Source organism: Chiloscyllium plagiosum, chromosome 3, assembly GCF_004010195.1.
Source record: "Chiloscyllium plagiosum isolate BGI_BamShark_2017 chromosome 3, ASM401019v2, whole genome shotgun sequence".
Classification (NCBI taxonomy): Eukaryota; Metazoa; Chordata; class Chondrichthyes; order Orectolobiformes; family Hemiscylliidae; genus Chiloscyllium; species Chiloscyllium plagiosum.
The window spans coordinates 103908666-103925296 of record NC_057712.1 but is presented as its reverse complement, the minus strand read 5'-3'; the positions used below and the strand labels follow the sequence as shown (position 1 = coordinate 103925296).

The window sequence follows — 16631 nt, the reverse complement described above, 5'->3', positions numbered from 1 at the left end:
GACAAGCAGATTGAGAGAGAGAGCGAGAGAGATGGATGGAGAGAGATGGAACTAGTCCTCCAATCAGCGATTCTGTCTTTGCCATGCAAGCATCATCAATTCCTTCAGTCAGAGATTCCTTCTCTGTCTGTCTTTGTTCCTTTCGAGACTGAATCAATGGTTGGAAGAGCAGCAAGGCTGGCAGGGAAGGAACCTATGATTGGAGGATCTGGAGGAGTTATTGTGTGTAATTATGCTGATGCCATGTAGGAGACCAATTGGCTGCTTTTGATCATATTCTCAATAGGTTGACACACTTAATATCCTCCATAATACCAAGGCAAGAAACTGAGTTCATAAAGTGTGGAGGTGAAAAAAAGCCCAAAACACCGAGTGGGGGATGGAGTAGAAATTTGTATATGAGTGAGGGCTTGGGTTGACGTCTGTATCAGAACGGATGTTGTGATAGGGCTCTTGTATGTGGTGGGAATTGAAGTATGTGTTAGAATAAGGGTTATAGTAAAGTTCTATACTGGGCTAAGACAGAAGCAGGGTTGTCTTCTAGAGAGTGGTAGAAGTCTACACTGAGGTGAAACCGAACTGTCTACTTGAGTGAGGACTGTGATCCCGGTGTGTACCAGACCAGGGTGAGGATCAGTACTGGAGTATGAATTTTGGTCTGTAGAAGACTGTGTGAGGCTAGAGTTCTCTTCCGGAGTATGGATCGATAGAGATCTGTACACGAGTGTGGGCTGGGTTTGGAGTGTAGGCTAATGTCCCAAGAAGGTGGAAGCAGGTGGCTTTTCTGGAATGGGAGTGGGTATCTCTCCTACAGTGACGGTAATGGTTTAGGGTACAGCGGCTCTCTACTAGCCAGTCCGTTCTTCTGAAAGCTCAAAGCTTTCAGTGGTCAAGGGTGGAAATCCAGGGGAGGATTTCCATGGCAACATCAAAGGACCTATCTATCAATTTAACAAGGTGCCATGTGCCACAAGTGAGGAATGATAAATTGTTGGGAACATTGCAACACTGATTATCTTAATGTTACATCAAACTAAGACATGCATGTGTTGGTTTTGACTGTATTACAGTTCCAATGAATCAGCGACAAACAACTAATTCAAGAAAGACACTTGAACTTGGAAATTTCCTAACTTGTGAAACAAATGAATATATGACTGGGCTGTTGAAATCTTGACTGCTAGAATTAATTAAGTCAGCCTGTGATGGGTGGGTAGCCAATGCCAAATGAGAAGAAAGATCATTAAGCATGCATTAGATTTTTTGGCATGCTGCTAGTTTATATAAATTGCATCTTATGCTTGTCTGATTCCTGTTTCATTACATCAAATCAATGGAATTTGAGATTAAGATCTTAGTTTATTGCTGGGAATTGTATTTAGAATCCAAATTTGAAAAGAGCTGCCAAGAGACTATGAAAGAATAATGTCACAAACTCCTCATTGTTAACTGCTTTGAATAACTGAGACCGAATCACTTTGTCTTCACTGGTGATGAATAGAAACTTTCTAAGGTAGCCTTGCGCCATGGGTGCTGACACCTCTTTTTTCTCTATTACTAAAGATTCCCTGCCTATGATGTACGAAATACTGTGCACCAATATCATGTACCTTTATATGTTTGGGTTTCACCCTTACAAATACAAGTACTATCAGCACAAAAAGCTGAATTGTTAAGATCACATCGGTGATTTTATACAAGCACATTGATCTGCAGTCTTGATGGCAATAGAAGATAAATAAACGGAAAACGCATGTTCCAACTTACTTGAAATCTGATCATGTCATCTACTTGAGGTGGCACATGTGAGAATGACTTTAGTTTTCTAGTCCCCCATAGAAAATTAAAGTGACTTTATTAATTGGAAGCCTCAAATGGATGGAATAATCAGATTTCAGTGACTTTGCAACTTTGCTTTTCTTTATATTCTGACCAATCATCTGGCCTGCTACTTTCAGATTGACGCATTTTCATTAAGCTTGATGTTTTCCCTGGCTACTTTAGTAAACACAGATAATGGGTCCTCCAATTAGAATTTTTCTTTATAGTATGAATATCTGAATATTCTGAAATACCCCCTTGAATGTCTGTCTCTGTATCTCTATTGATCCACTTCCTAGCCTAGAATACCAGTTCACTTCAGCTCGCTCAACTTTCGTCTCAGTATTGTTACCTTTATTCAAGTTTAAAGAATTAGTCTTAGACCCATTCTTCGTCCTTTCAATGTAAATTGCAATGTAATAGTTTTGGTCACTGCTACGTGGGGTGCCTTTACTCTTAGGTCATCAATTCTGTCAAATTGCACAAAATCATGTCAAATATATATTTTTCTATGGTTCCAGGACACACTGTTCTAAGCAATTACCTCAAAAGCATTCTATGAACTCCTTATACCCTTTGCCATAGAAAGTAGTTGAGGCCAAACAGTGAATGTTTTCAAAGAGCTAGATAGAGTTCTTAGTCTTTGATCTCTTTAGCCCTATGAAGTGGAACCAGGAATAGGGACTGAGTTGGATCATCAGCCATAATAATATTGAATGGCAGATCACATCAAAGGATGTAATAATCTATTTAATTTATAACAATGTAGAATGGAACTGAAGTCATTGTTGCTAGGTTTGCAGATGTCACAAAGACAGGTGGAAGTAATGAATAAAAAATTTTGTCAACGGACTTCAACAGACAAAGTGGCAGGTGGAATACAATGTAGGGAAAGTGTGAAGTTATGCACTTCAATTGAAAGAAGAGAAGCGTAAAAATATTTTTTAAATGGGGAAAGGCTTGAGAAATCTGAAGCAGTAATGACAATTAAATTATTACACATTGTCACATCACGTATCCTGCCAAACTTAATGTGTTTTACTTAGTTATTTAGTTATATTATTCACCTATTAATGTCACTGTTTTTATATTTTCTTAATTTTACTGTAATTTGTGAAATATTTCAAATTTTAAGAGTATAATAGACCATACCCACTTACCAGATGCTCATCAAACAGCTAATTCATTCCCCTGTCGTAGAGCGGAAAACGATTCCAAGCTCTCAAGTTTGCACTCCATTTCATCAACCGCGTGTTTGCGTCTGACTACAAGTTACCTTGGATTGTAACTACAATTGTGATTATTTTAACACAATTTGTACCTTGCTGTATTGTTTTGTAAACAATGTACTTCACATTAACTAAAGAACCATAATTTGCCATTGCTGCTGTTGAAAGCATGGATTTTTTTTTTTATCTGAGCTTAATAATTAAAGTGTTGTTTATAAAATTGATTAATGCTTAAAAATAATGCAACAGCATAAATTGTGTTTATTTTCAGGAGATGAAAGAGGTCCTGTGCTGGAAGTAATTGTGTCCAGAACTAGTTTCATCTCTTCTCACACAGATAGCCCTGTGAGGATAGTGGGGCTATCGACCGCACTGGCAAATGCCAAAGACCTGGCTGACTGGTTAGGTATCCGACAGGTAAGAACAATATTAGAAAAAAAATCATTAGACTATAGGGAGCAGTTACAGATCATGGGCTAATGCCAAATGAATTATATGTGTCTGTGCACTTTGTGAGCACATATCTAATGGTACATTGCCGAACCCAATCTATGATTTGCAAGCTGCAACTGACAGTGATGGAAGAATGTGCCTGTCATTTATATCACTGATGGTGCATTTCAGTGAACAATAAAAATGCATCTTTTGACTGAGGCCATGTATCTTTTAACAGAACTTGTATAACTCACTTCGCATTTAACACTAAACTGCCTTCTGTCATTTTAAAGCTTCTGTGGCCTTGATTTTATTACCTCAAAAAAAACTGATAGCATGAATACTTAGGACATTTGGCCATTTCTGCTTATAATGTACTGCATTCGGTGCAAGTAGGCACAGCTTATACAATAAATACTTTACAGTTTAAAAATTGAATTATCATACTGATGTACACTTGACATGCAACTAGTTTAATGTTGTGGGGACATGACATCAAATCCTATCATAACGATGGTGAAATCTGAATTTAGTAAAATATGGAATTAAAAATGTTAACCTAATGGTGATCATGTAACCCAATCGAATAATGTAAAAGCCTATCTGGTTCATTAATGGTGTTTAGGAAGTAAAGTCTGACAGTCTTGCCTGCTCTGGCCTTTGTGATCCCAGATCCACAGCAATATGGTTGATTCTCAACTACCCTCTGAAGTGGCAGCCAGTTGTATCAAGCTACTGCAAAGTCTAAAGAAGGGAATGACACTGGAAGGTCAATCCATCATTGACCAAATTTCCAACAACAGGAAATCCAATTTGTCAACCATGCAAAGTCTTACTCACCAATATATAGGGGCTTGTGCCAAAATTGGGAAAACTGTCCTGTAGACTAGCCAAAAGTAGTCATGCTCGTACAATCATAAATTACAACATCAGGTCAAACAAGGAGTCCTCCTGCTCATTACCATGTACTGCACAACTAGCCCTCCCCCCAACCTAATATCATTGGCTCCAACTCCTTCCCATGCCAGCTGACGGATCAGTACCTCTTCATGGTTAACAGCACTTGGAGGCAGTGCTGAGGGTGGCAAGGACACAGAATGTCTGAGTGGGAGACTTCAATGTCCACCAGTAAGAGTGCCTCGGCAGCACCCCTGCTGACAAACTGATTAGTTCGAAATGACATAGCTGCTAGACTGAGTCTGCTGCAAATGGTGAGGGAACCAACAAGAGGGAAAAATATTTGATCTCATCATAGCCAAGACTGACCACCACACAATCCTTGTGGAGACAAAGTCTCACCTTCATATTGAGATTTCCCTCTATTGTGTTCTGCGGCATTATCACTGTAGTAAGTTGGACAGACTTTGAACAGATCTAGCAACTCAAGACTGACAATCCATGAGCTGCTTTATGGGCCACCAGCTCCAGTCATATGGTCCAGCATCACCCCAAGTCTAATCTTGCCAGGGTCACTCAGCTCCTGATCTCATTCCAGCCTTGGTTCAAACATGGACAAAAGAGCTGAATTCCAGTGGTGAGGTGAAAGTGACAGCCCTTGACGTCGAAGCCTCATTTGACCGAGTATGGCATCAAGGATCCTTGACAAAACTGGAATCAGTGGGTATCAGGGGGCAAACACTCCGCTGGTTAGAGTTATACCTGGCACAAAGGAAGATGGTTGTTGTTGTGAAGGGTCAGTCATCTCAGCTCCAGGACATCTCTGCTGGAGTCCCTCAGGGCAGTGTCCTAGTTCCAACAATATTCAGCTGCTTCATCAATGACCTTTCCTCTGTCATAAGGTCAGAAGTGGGGATGTTCTCTGATGATTGCACAATGTTCAGCACCATTCGTAACTCCTCAGATACTAAAGCAGTCCTTCCTCATATGCAACAAGATCTGGACAATAGCCAGGCTTGGGCTGACAAGTGGCAAGTAACATTTGCACCACACAAATGCCAGACAATGACCATCACCCCACTCCAACCATTCCCCCTTGACATAGAACGGGTATTACTATCACTGAATCCCCCACTATCAACATCCTTGGGGTTGCCATTGACCAGAAACTCTACTGGACTCGCCACATAAACACAGTGGCTACGAGAGCAGGTCAGAGACTAGGGAAACTGCAGCGAGTAACTTACCTCCTGACACTCCAAAGTCTATCCACCATCAATAAGGCACAGGTCAGGAGTGTGATGGAATACTCCCCGCTTGCCTGGATGGATATAATTCCAACAACAGACAAGAAGCTTAACACCATCCAGAACAAAGCAACCTACTTGATTGGAACCACATCTACAAACATTCAATCCCTCCACCACCGGCAGTCAGTAACAGCAGTGTGTACTATCTACAAGATGCACTGCAGAAATTCACCAAAGATCCTTAGACAGCACATTCCAAACCCACGACCACTTCCATCTAGAAGGACAGGTACTTGGGAACACCACCAACTGCAAGTTCCCCTCCAAGTCACTCACCTCCCTGACTTGGAAACATACTGCAGTTTCTTCACAGTTGTTAGGTCAAAATCCTGGAATTCCCTCCCTACCAGCATTGTGAGTCAACCCACAGCAAATGGACTGCAGCGATACAAGAAGGCAACTCACCACCAGCTTCTCAAGGGCAAATAGGGATGGGCTATAATGCTGGCCAGCCAGTGACACCCATGTCCCACAAATGAATCATAAAAAGCTTGAGATATAAACCTGGTTCAAAGAAGGGAACAGAAGAGCATGCAGTAGCAGGGCCAGACATAAGAATAAGGAGTTGTCATTGGTGAAGCTGTGAAATGAAAGTAACTGTGCTAAGCAACAAGTGATAGAGCTAAATGATTCCACTAGCAATGGATCAAAACTAAACTGTGCAGTCCTGCCACATCTAGTTGTGAATGGTTGTGGACAACTCACCAGAGAGGGAGAAGGCAATCTCACAAATATTCCCAACCTCAATAATGGGGAAGCCTAAAACATCAGGGCCGAGTTAAGGCTGAAGCATTCACAACAGTCTTCAGCCAGGAGTGCCAACTGATCTTTCCTGACTTCCTTCAGAGATCTGCAGAATCACAGAAGCCAGTCTTTAGCCAATTTGACTCATTCCATGTGATTATCAAGAAACAGCTGAAGGTGTTAGATACTACAAGGGATTTGGGCTCTGACAACATTCCAGCAATAGTATTGAAGACTATTTGTTCCAGAATTTGTCAAGCTCCTAGTCAAGTTGTTGCAGTACAGCTACAACCCTACCTGACAATAAGGAAAATTGTCCGGGTATGTCCTGTACACAAAAGCCAGGATAAATGCAACCCAGCCACTTTAAACCCCATTAATCTAATCTCAATCATTAATAAAGAAGTGGAGAGGTCATCTAAAATTGTGGTGTTAATCTGATGAAGGACTATTTGCATGCCAAATGGTGGAAAATAGGGTATGATGGAAAGGAAAATAAAGCAAAGAACTGGATACTGGAGATCTGAAACAAACAAAAACAGAAATTGCTGTAAAACTGCTGTAGAAATCCTCAACCCATTTCAAAGGAACCTGTATCTGCACCTGAAATGCTGGAACCTGCAAGGCTATGGACCAGATGTTGTTAAGTGAGAATAGACTGTGTGGCAGTTTTATTCAACTGGTACAGACATGGTGGCTGACTGACATCTTTCTGTGCTATAACTTTTTTATGGCCTAACGCAGGTTGGTAATTGTGGACAGTCCTTGAAAGTCAGAAGTTCCACATAGTAATGTAGACCCAAATACCTCCTACTGCTTCATTGATTACTTTCTCACCTTTATAAAGTCAGAAGTAGGGCTGATGAATGGCAAGTAGCATTCATGCCACACAGGTTCTACACAATGACCATCCCGATCATTGCCTCTTGATGTTCCATTGGCATTACCATCATTGAGATCCCCAGTATCAACATCCGAGGGGTTCAGAAGCTGATCAGAAGCTGAACTGAACAGGCAAAATAAATATTGCGCTACAAGAGCAAGTCAGAGGGTGGCATTCTGAAATTTCCACTCCTGTATCTCCAAAGCTTGTCCACCATTCACAAACCACAGGACAGTAATGTAATGGAACACTTTGCACTTGCCTGGAATAGTTCAGCTCCAAATACATTTGAGAAGCTTGACTCCAGCCAGGTCAAAGCAACCTACTTGGTTCAAGTCCATCTGCCATATTCATCCCCTTAACCATTGTTACTCTTTATTCACATCATGATCACAAACATTCACTGCCTCTCTACCGTCGCACAATGGCAATAGCATGTATTATTCTACAAGTAACTCACCAAGTCTTCTCTAACAGCACTTTCCAAACCCATGACTTCGATCACCTAGAAGTGCAAGGCAGCAGCTGTATGGAATACCACTGCTTGCAAGTTCCTATCCAAGCTTTATGCCATCCTGACTTGAAACTGAATCAAAACCAAAACAACTGTGGATGCTGTAAATCCAAAACAATAGCGGAAGTAGCTGGAAAATCTCAGCAGGTCTGGCAGCATCTGCGAAGAGAAATCAAAGTTAATGTTTCAAGTCCGGTAACCCTTCCTCATAACAGTCCTGAGGAAGGGTCACCGGACCCACCGGATACTGTTTGGTGGAATTTAAGGCGATATAAGAGCTGCCTCCTATAAAAGTAAAATGCTGTGGATACTGGAACTCTGAAATAAAACAAAGTACTGGAAAACAAAGTAGGTCTGCCAACGTCAGTGACAAGAGAATCCGATGACATTTCAGGACTGTAGAAGAGTCTGTTTACTCTGTTTATGTCTCCACACAATGCCTGCAGACCTGCTGAGTTTCTCACTCACTTTCCATTTTATTTTATTTTAAATTATGTAAGAACTGTTTCCTCCTGGCCATGATTCCAAGGATATAAAGAAGAAGTCAGCATCAAGGCAGCATGCCTGGCTGGCTATCTTGGTTGGGCCTGGAGTGCGTAATAGGTCAGCCAGGTGGATCCCATAGAATATGGGTTCCCTGATTTGGGGTGCTGTTAATCAGTCCAGTCAGGAAACCCTGGCTGACAGATAAAAACAGAAGCGTCAGAGGTTCTGTTCACTGAGAGCTGGTTCTGAGGAAACTGGATCAGTGTCAAAGACTAAATAAGGGGTGACTCAGTGATAGAATACTGGCCTGTATGGAGTTATTTAAGAGTGGATGTATCATTCAGCTGAAAAGAAGCCATTGAGGATGTTGTCTTTCAGCTTTGTATGACTTAGAACATAGAGCATAGAACACTACAGCGCAGTAAAGGCCCTTTGGCCCTCGATGTTGCGCCAACCTATAGAATCACTCTGAAGCCCATCTAATATACACTATTCCATTCTCGTCCATATGCCTATCCAATAACCATTTAAATATCCTTAAAGTTGGCGAGTCTTCTACGCGCAGGCAGTATGTTCCACTCCCTACTACTCTCTGATTTTAAAAAAACTACCTCTGACATCTGTCCTATATCTATCACCCCTCAATTTAAAGATGTGTCCCCTCATGCTAGCCGTCGCCATCTGTGGAAAAAGGCTCTCACTGTCCACCATATCTAACCCTCTGATTATCTTATATGCCTCAATTAAGTCACCTCTTAACCTTCTCTCTATAAAAACAGCCTCAAGTCCCTTAGCCTTTCCTCTGAAGACCTTCCCTCCATACCAGGCAATATCTTAGTAAATCTCTTCTGAACCCTTTCCAAAGCTTCCACATCCTCCTTAAAATGCGGTGACCAGAACTGTACACAATATTCCAAATGTGGTCACACCAGAGTTTTTACAGCTGCAGCATGATCTCACCGTTCCGAAACTCAATCCCTCACCAATAAAAGCTAACACACCTTATGCCTTCTTAACAACCCTATCAACCTAGGTGGCAATTTTCAAAGATCTATATACCTGGACACCGAGATCTATCTGCTTATCTACACTACCAAGAATCTTATCATTCGCCCAGTACTGTTCATTCCTGTTACTCCTTCCAAAGTGAAACACCTCACCCTTTTCCGCATTAAACTCCATTTACCACCTCTCTGCCCAGCTCTGCAGCTTATCTATGTCTCTGTGGCCTGCAACATCCTTCGTCACTATCCACAACTCTACCGACCTTAGTGTCATCTGCAAATTTACTAACCTATCCTTCTATGTCGTTGTCCAGGTAATTTATAAAAATGACAAACAACAGTAGCCCCAAAACAGATCCTTGTGGTACACCACTAATAACTGAACTCCAGGATGAATATTTCCCATGAACCATCACTCTGTCTTCTTTCAGACAGCCAATTTCTGATCCAAACCACTAAATCACCCTCAATCTTCTCCCTCTGTATTTTGTGGAATAGCCTACCGTTGGAAACCTTATCAAACTCCTTACTGAAATCCATATACACCACATCAACTGCTTTACCCTGATCCACCTGTTTGGTCACCTTCTCAAAGAACTCAATAAAGTTTGTGAGGCACAACCTACCCTTCACAAAATCGTGTTGACTATCCCTAATCAACTTATTCTTTCTAGATGATTATAAATCCTACCTCTTATAACCCTTTCCAATACTTTACCCACAACTGAAGTAAGGCTCACAGGTCTATAATTTCCAGGATTATCTCTGCTCCCCTTCTTGAACAAGGGGACATTTGCTACCCTCCAGTCTTCTGGCACTATTCCTATAGACAATGACGACATAAAGACCAAGGCCAAAGGCTCGGCAATTTCCGCCCTAGTTTCCCAGAGATTCCTCAAGTAAATCCCATCCGGCCCAGAGACTTATCTATTTTTACACTTTCCAGAATTACTAACACCACCTCCATATGCCCCTCAATCCCACCTAGTCTAGTAGCCTGTATCTCCATATTCTCCTCGATCACATTGTCTTTTTCTGGTGTGAATACTGATGAAAAGTATTCATTTAGTACTTCCCCTATCTCCTCTGACTCCACGCACAACTTCCCACGACCATGCTTGATTGGCCATAATCTTATTCGAGTCACTCTTTTATCCTTTATGTACCTATAGAAAATCTTAGGGTTTTCCTTGATCCTATCCGCTAACAACTTTTCATTTCCCCTCCTGGCTCTTCTTAGCTCTCTCTATAGGTCTTTCCTGGCTAACTTGTCACCCTAAAGCACCCTAACTGAGCCATCACATCTCATCCTGACATCAGTCGCATTCTTCCTCTTGACAAGTGATTCAACTTCCTTAGTAAACCATGGCTCCTGCATTTGACAACTTCCTCCCTGCCTAGCCAGTATGTACTTATCAAGGACACGCAGTAGCTGGTCCTTGAATAAGCTCCATATTTCAACTGTGCCCATCCCCTGCAATTTCCTTCCCCATCCTATGCATCCTAAATCTTGCCTAATCACATCGTAATTGCCTTTCCCCCAGCTATAAAGTTTGCCTGTGGTATATACCTACCTCTTTTCATCACTAAAGTAAACATAACTGAATTGTGGTCACTATAACCAAAGTGCTCACCTACCTGCAAATCTAACACCTGGCAGGGTTCATTACCCAGTACCAGACTTGATGGAATGGAAAAGTACAATTATACTGGGAGCGAACTAGTTTGTTATTCTGTTGATTTCCTATCTATTTTCTGTCCTATCTCTGGAATAGACATAAACCCTATCTTTCCACATGGCCCTTGGAAATGTAATTGCAACGCTGTGTACCAAGAGCTGGAAGTGAAATTGTGCTGGCTAATCCTTTCTTTTGGCCAGCACAAGTACAGAGACCTCCTTTTTTGTATCATAAAATTTCTCAATGGCTGGGGGCATGCCATTCCCAACCTCTTAATCGGAACTGTAAGTAACTTAAACTCTTTTTTTCCCTCATTTCCTGCTGCATTTCCATTCCCATAAGTCTTGAGAGTCCAAATACTATTAGAGGTTTCTCAACATGAAATTTCAGTTAAGTGTTTGGCATTGCATTGATTTCACTTTATTCCTGTGTGCACCATCTTTATTTGTTGAGGTAAGCTTTGACAGAGAAGTCAATTGGTTTATAGCCTCACAGTTGATGTGTAAGATGACAATAGGGGAGTGTGGATATTGCTAAACAAAAAAAACAGAACTGTGAATGCTGGGAATCAGAGATCCTAAAGTAGAGTTACAGGACCTGTAAAGTTAACTCTCTTTTCTCTCCACAGATGTTGCCAGACAATTTGGTTTTTCCAGCAATTTCTGATTTTGTTTTTGAGTTATGAATATTCCCTTTACAATGGAATTAAATATTGTTATGTTTTGTTTGCTCTTTATTTAATGTTCACGTTAGTGTCCGATGATGTACTTGTCAGTCTGAGAGACCTTGCTTAATATGCAGACTCGGCTGGCCCTCAGTACCTTGTATTGTGAATTACATTGTGCAATATCACTCAGCAGGACTAAATAAAACATTGTAGATGGACTGGAAGTACTGTAAGTATTCCTCCTGCCAACACCCTGAGATGATGCACATTTGGGTAACACTACAACAGGCCCTTCATTTTCTTATCTTGACTGACTGTCCTGACCTCCTCCTCCACTTTCGGGACACTTTACCCTTCCATGCACTGACCCGCCCTCTGTCTTCTCCTGGATCCCTCTTCCATGCCTGTGTGCTACAATTCCATTGAACAACCCCCTTCAAAACTGACTCAGTCTTGTCAGTACGAAACCTCTATGCAAGCTATCATTCTCTTGTTTTCCTCCCTTTGGCCATAAAATTAAACAGGGAAATCCATTGACTTGAGCGAGAATTCTACAAATTCAACTGGTGCAGAAGAGCTAAGTACCACAAAGCTCTTGAAGTTAGAACATAATAAAAACAGTTTTACACTAACAGATCCTTGTGGCTCTGTGCAAATTTATTACCTGTATGAACCTGCCACATGCCAGCATGATACTCAGTATACCACAACATGCCTCTGACTTGATCTCTGTCTTTCAGTCCGCTGTCGGGAAGTTGAAATTTCACATGCTTAATTACGTCACCCCCGATCATCACATTTGCCACTCTTGCGGATGCCACAAAATCTCTCCTAATGTTCCCTTGCCTAATCCAAAGACTTTAAGGACAAATGTAGCACTTAAAACACTGCCTCATTTTAAATCAAGTAACTCAGCAATGAGGATGGGTCCTGTTGGCCTCACAGGAGTTTGTTTATTTTAACAGGCTCTATCCTTGTGAATATATTTCAAAGGAGAGCCAGCCTGTTTATTGAGTTTGTAACTCTGTGTACCTTAAGTTGAATATTAAAGATCAAAGTTATACTTTAAATCATCATTAAAATAATATGGATTAACATTGTACTTCTCTTCCTGTTTAATTTAGAATGGTTTGTTTAACTTTCGACCATCTGTTCGTCCAGTTCCTCTTGAAGTGCATATTCATGGCTTCCCAGGCCAGCATTACTGCCCCCGCATGGCCAGTATGAACAAGCCAACGTTTCAAGGTAAATATTAGAATTTATTAGATAGCAAAACAACCTATAAAATATTGAATCTTACTTTTTTTGCTGTTTATGTTCTTGAAACTATCCATTGCTGTCGGATATTATAGATGAGACAGTAACATAATGGCAATATCACTGGACTAGCAAACCAGAACCACAGGCTAATGTTCTGGACATGGTGAAATTTGCATTCAGTAAAACAACAAAAAAATGGAATATAAAGTTGGCTTAATGGTGACTATGCAGCCCATGTCAATTGGGGAAAAAACATCTGGTTCACTAATCTCCTTTAGAGGAAATCTGCTATCATTATCCAGTCTGGCCGGCATGTAACTCCAGACCCATGGTAATGTGGTTATTTCCTAACTGTCTCTTGGCAATTACAGATGGGCAATAAATGCTGGCCTTGTCAGCAACGTCCACATTCCCATGAACAAATATACTATAAAAATTAATTGGCCATGTGACCTGATGAATGCAATGTACAGACTTTCTATGCATGATAAAATGTCTTTTATACGAAGAAAAGTATTGGAGCAAAGCAGCTGCACACCTCCAGGATTCCTGTGCAATTGTTTCAACTGTTAAAAAGTAAATTAATATCATCCTGTAATAATTGCTCTGCATCTGTAGCCAATAACATTTAGTGGTACTTTTTAAAGTGTGATAGAAGCAATGTAAGTAAGCTCATTTGGAGTTTAAGTAATAAAGGAATGCAGTGTGTTGTGGCTGTTTTGGTACTCAATGTTTCCTTCCAGACATGTATTTTAATTTAAAATGAAATTAACACTAATGATTGACAAATGGCAGTCATAGAGTCATACAGCATGGAAACAGATCCTTTGGTTCAACTAGTCCACGCCCACCATGTTTCCAAATTGCCCCTTAGGTCCCTTTTATATCTTTCCCCTCTCACCCTAAACCTATGCCCTCTGGTTCTGGACTACGCCACTCCAGGAAAAAGATCTTGTCTATTCCATGCCCCTCATGATTTTATAAACCTCTATAAGGTCACCCCTCAGTCCAGGGAACAGGAGATTCGACGTTTCGGGCACAGGCCCTTCTTCAGGCCCTTGTAAACCTTTTCTGAACCCATTCAATTTTCACAACATTCTTCCGATAGGAAGGAGACCAGAATTACACACAATATTCCAAACGTGGCCAACCAATGACCGGTACAACCACAACATGACCTCCCAACTCCTTCACTCAATACTCTGACCAATAAAGGAAAGCATACCAAACTCTTTCTTCACTATCCTATCTACCCGTGACTCCACTTTCAAGGAGCTATGAACCTGCACTCCAAGATCTCTTTGTTCAGCAACACTCCCTAGGACCTTACCATTAAGTGTATAAGTCCTGCTCTGATTTGCTTTTCCAAAATGCAGCCCCTCGCATTTATCCAAATTAAACTCCACGTACCACTCCTCAGCCCACTGGCCCATCTGATCAAGATCCAGTTGTATTCTTAGGTAACCTTCTTCGTTGTCCACTACACCTCCACTTTTGGTGTCATCTGCAAACTTACTAACTATACCTTCTATGTTCACATCCAAAGCATTTATATAAATGACAAAAAGTAGTGAACCCAGCACCGATCCTTGTGGCACTCCAAAGGCTACAGGCCTCTGATCTGAAAAGCAACCTTCCATCACTACCCTCTGTCTTCTATCTTCGAGCCATTTCTATATCAAAATGACTAGTTCTCCTTGTATTTAATGAGATCTAACCTCGCTATCCAGTCTCCCATGAGGAACCTTGTCAAACGCCTTACTGAAGTCCATATAAATCACTCGTCTACTGATCTGGCCTCATCAAATCTCTTTGTTACTACTTCACAAAACTCAATCAATTTTGTGAGACGTGATTTCCCTCGCGAGTGTGGTGCTGGAAAAGCACAACAGGTCAGGCAGTATCCGAACAGCAGGAAAATCAACATTTCGGGCATAAGCCCTTCATCAGGAATCATTTCCCTCACATAAAGCCATTCTGATTATCCCTAATCAGTTGTTGACTTTCCAAATACATGTCAATCCTGTCCCTCAGGATCCCCTCCAACAACTCACCGGTCTATGGTGCCCTGTCTTTTCTTACCACTTTTCTTAAATAGTGGCACCATGTTAGTCAACCTCCAGTCTTCTAGCACCTCACCTGTGACTATCAATGATACAAATATCTCAGCAAGGGGTCCAATAATCACTTCCCTAGCTTCCCACAGAGTTCTGGCTACACCCAATCAGGTCCTGGGGATTTATCCACTTTAAGCATTTCAAGGCATCCAGCACTACCTCTGTAGAATGGACATTTTTCAAAATGTCTCCATCTATTTCCCCACATTCTATATCTTCCCAAGTGCTTCTCCACAATAAACACTGATGCAAAATACTCGTTTAGTATATCGCCCATCTCTTGCGGTTCCACACATCGGCTGCCTTACTGATCTTTGAGGGGCCCTATTCTGTCCCTAGTTACCCTTTTGTCCTTAATGTATTCATAAGAACACTTCGAATTCTCCACAACCCTGTTTGCCAAAGTTATTTCACGTCCCCTTTTTGTCCTCCTGGTTTCTCTCCTACTTTCTTTATACTCTTCTAAGGATTCACTCAATCTCTCCTGTCTATACCTGACATATACTTCCATCTTTATCTTAACCAAAACCTCAATTTCTCTAGTCGTCCAGCACTCCCTACACCTACCAACCTTTCCTTTTGCCCTAACAGGAATATATTGTCTATCAATTCTTGGATTCTCATTTTTGAAGGCTTCCCATTTTCCAGCTGTCCCTTTACCTGCCAACATCTGACCCCAATCAGCTTTTGAAAGTTTTTGCCCAATACCGTCAAAAGTAGTCTTCCTCCAATTTTGAACTTCAGCTTTTAGATCCAGTCTATCCTTTTCTATCACAGTTTTAAAACTAATAAAATTATGATCGCTGGCCCCACTAAGACTGAGTCACCTGCCCTGCCTTATTTCCCAAGAGTAGGTCAAGTTTTGCACCTTCTCTAGTAGTTACATCCATATACTGAATCAGAAAATTTACTTGTAAACACTTAACAAATTCCTCTCCATCTAAACCCTTAACACTATGACAGTACCAGTCTATGTTTGGAAAGTTAAAATCCCCGACCATAACCACCCTATTATTCTTACAGATAATTGAGATGTCCTTATAAATTTGTTTCTCAATTTTTCACTGACAATTACAGAGTCTATAATACAATCCCAATAAGGTGATCATCCCTTTCTTATTTCTCAGTTCCACCCAAATAACTTCCCTGGATGTATTTCTGGGAATATCCTCCTTCAGTACAGCTGTAATGCTATCCCTTATCAAACACACCACTCCCCCCCCCCCCCTCTCTTTTGCCTCCCTTTTTATCCTTCCTGTAGCATTTGTATCCTGGAACATTAAGCTGCCAGTTCTGTCCATCTCTGATCCACGTTTCTGTAATTGCTATGATATCCTAGTCCTATGTTCCTAACCATGCTCACAGTTTATCTGCCTTCCCTGTTAGACCACTTGTATTGAAGTAAATGCTGCTTAATTTCTCAGTCCTACCTGTTCTCTGCTTTGTTCCTTTCTGCCCTGCATCTTGATAGTTTAAATCCTCCTGAACAGCGTTAGCAAATTTCCTGCCAGTGTATTATTCCAATTCAGGTGCAATCCGTCCTTCTTGGGCATGTCATTTCTACCCCAGAAGAGATTCCAATGAT

General features: G+C 41.2%; 1 protein-coding gene across 3 annotated transcripts in view; it reads left to right on the top strand.

Annotated features, from left to right (window-relative positions):
• ascc3 (activating signal cointegrator 1 complex subunit 3) overlaps window positions 1-16631 on the top strand; it is a 541129-nt gene that overhangs the window by 380599 nt on the left and 143899 nt on the right. For all 3 annotated transcript variants that reach the window (XM_043687007.1, XM_043687008.1, XM_043687009.1), the window contains 2 exons: window positions 3322-3467; window positions 12794-12914. In XM_043687007.1, the coding sequence (XP_043542942.1) occupies window positions 3322-3467; window positions 12794-12914 (267 nt within the window). The remainder of the gene's footprint in view (window positions 1-3321; window positions 3468-12793; window positions 12915-16631) is intronic.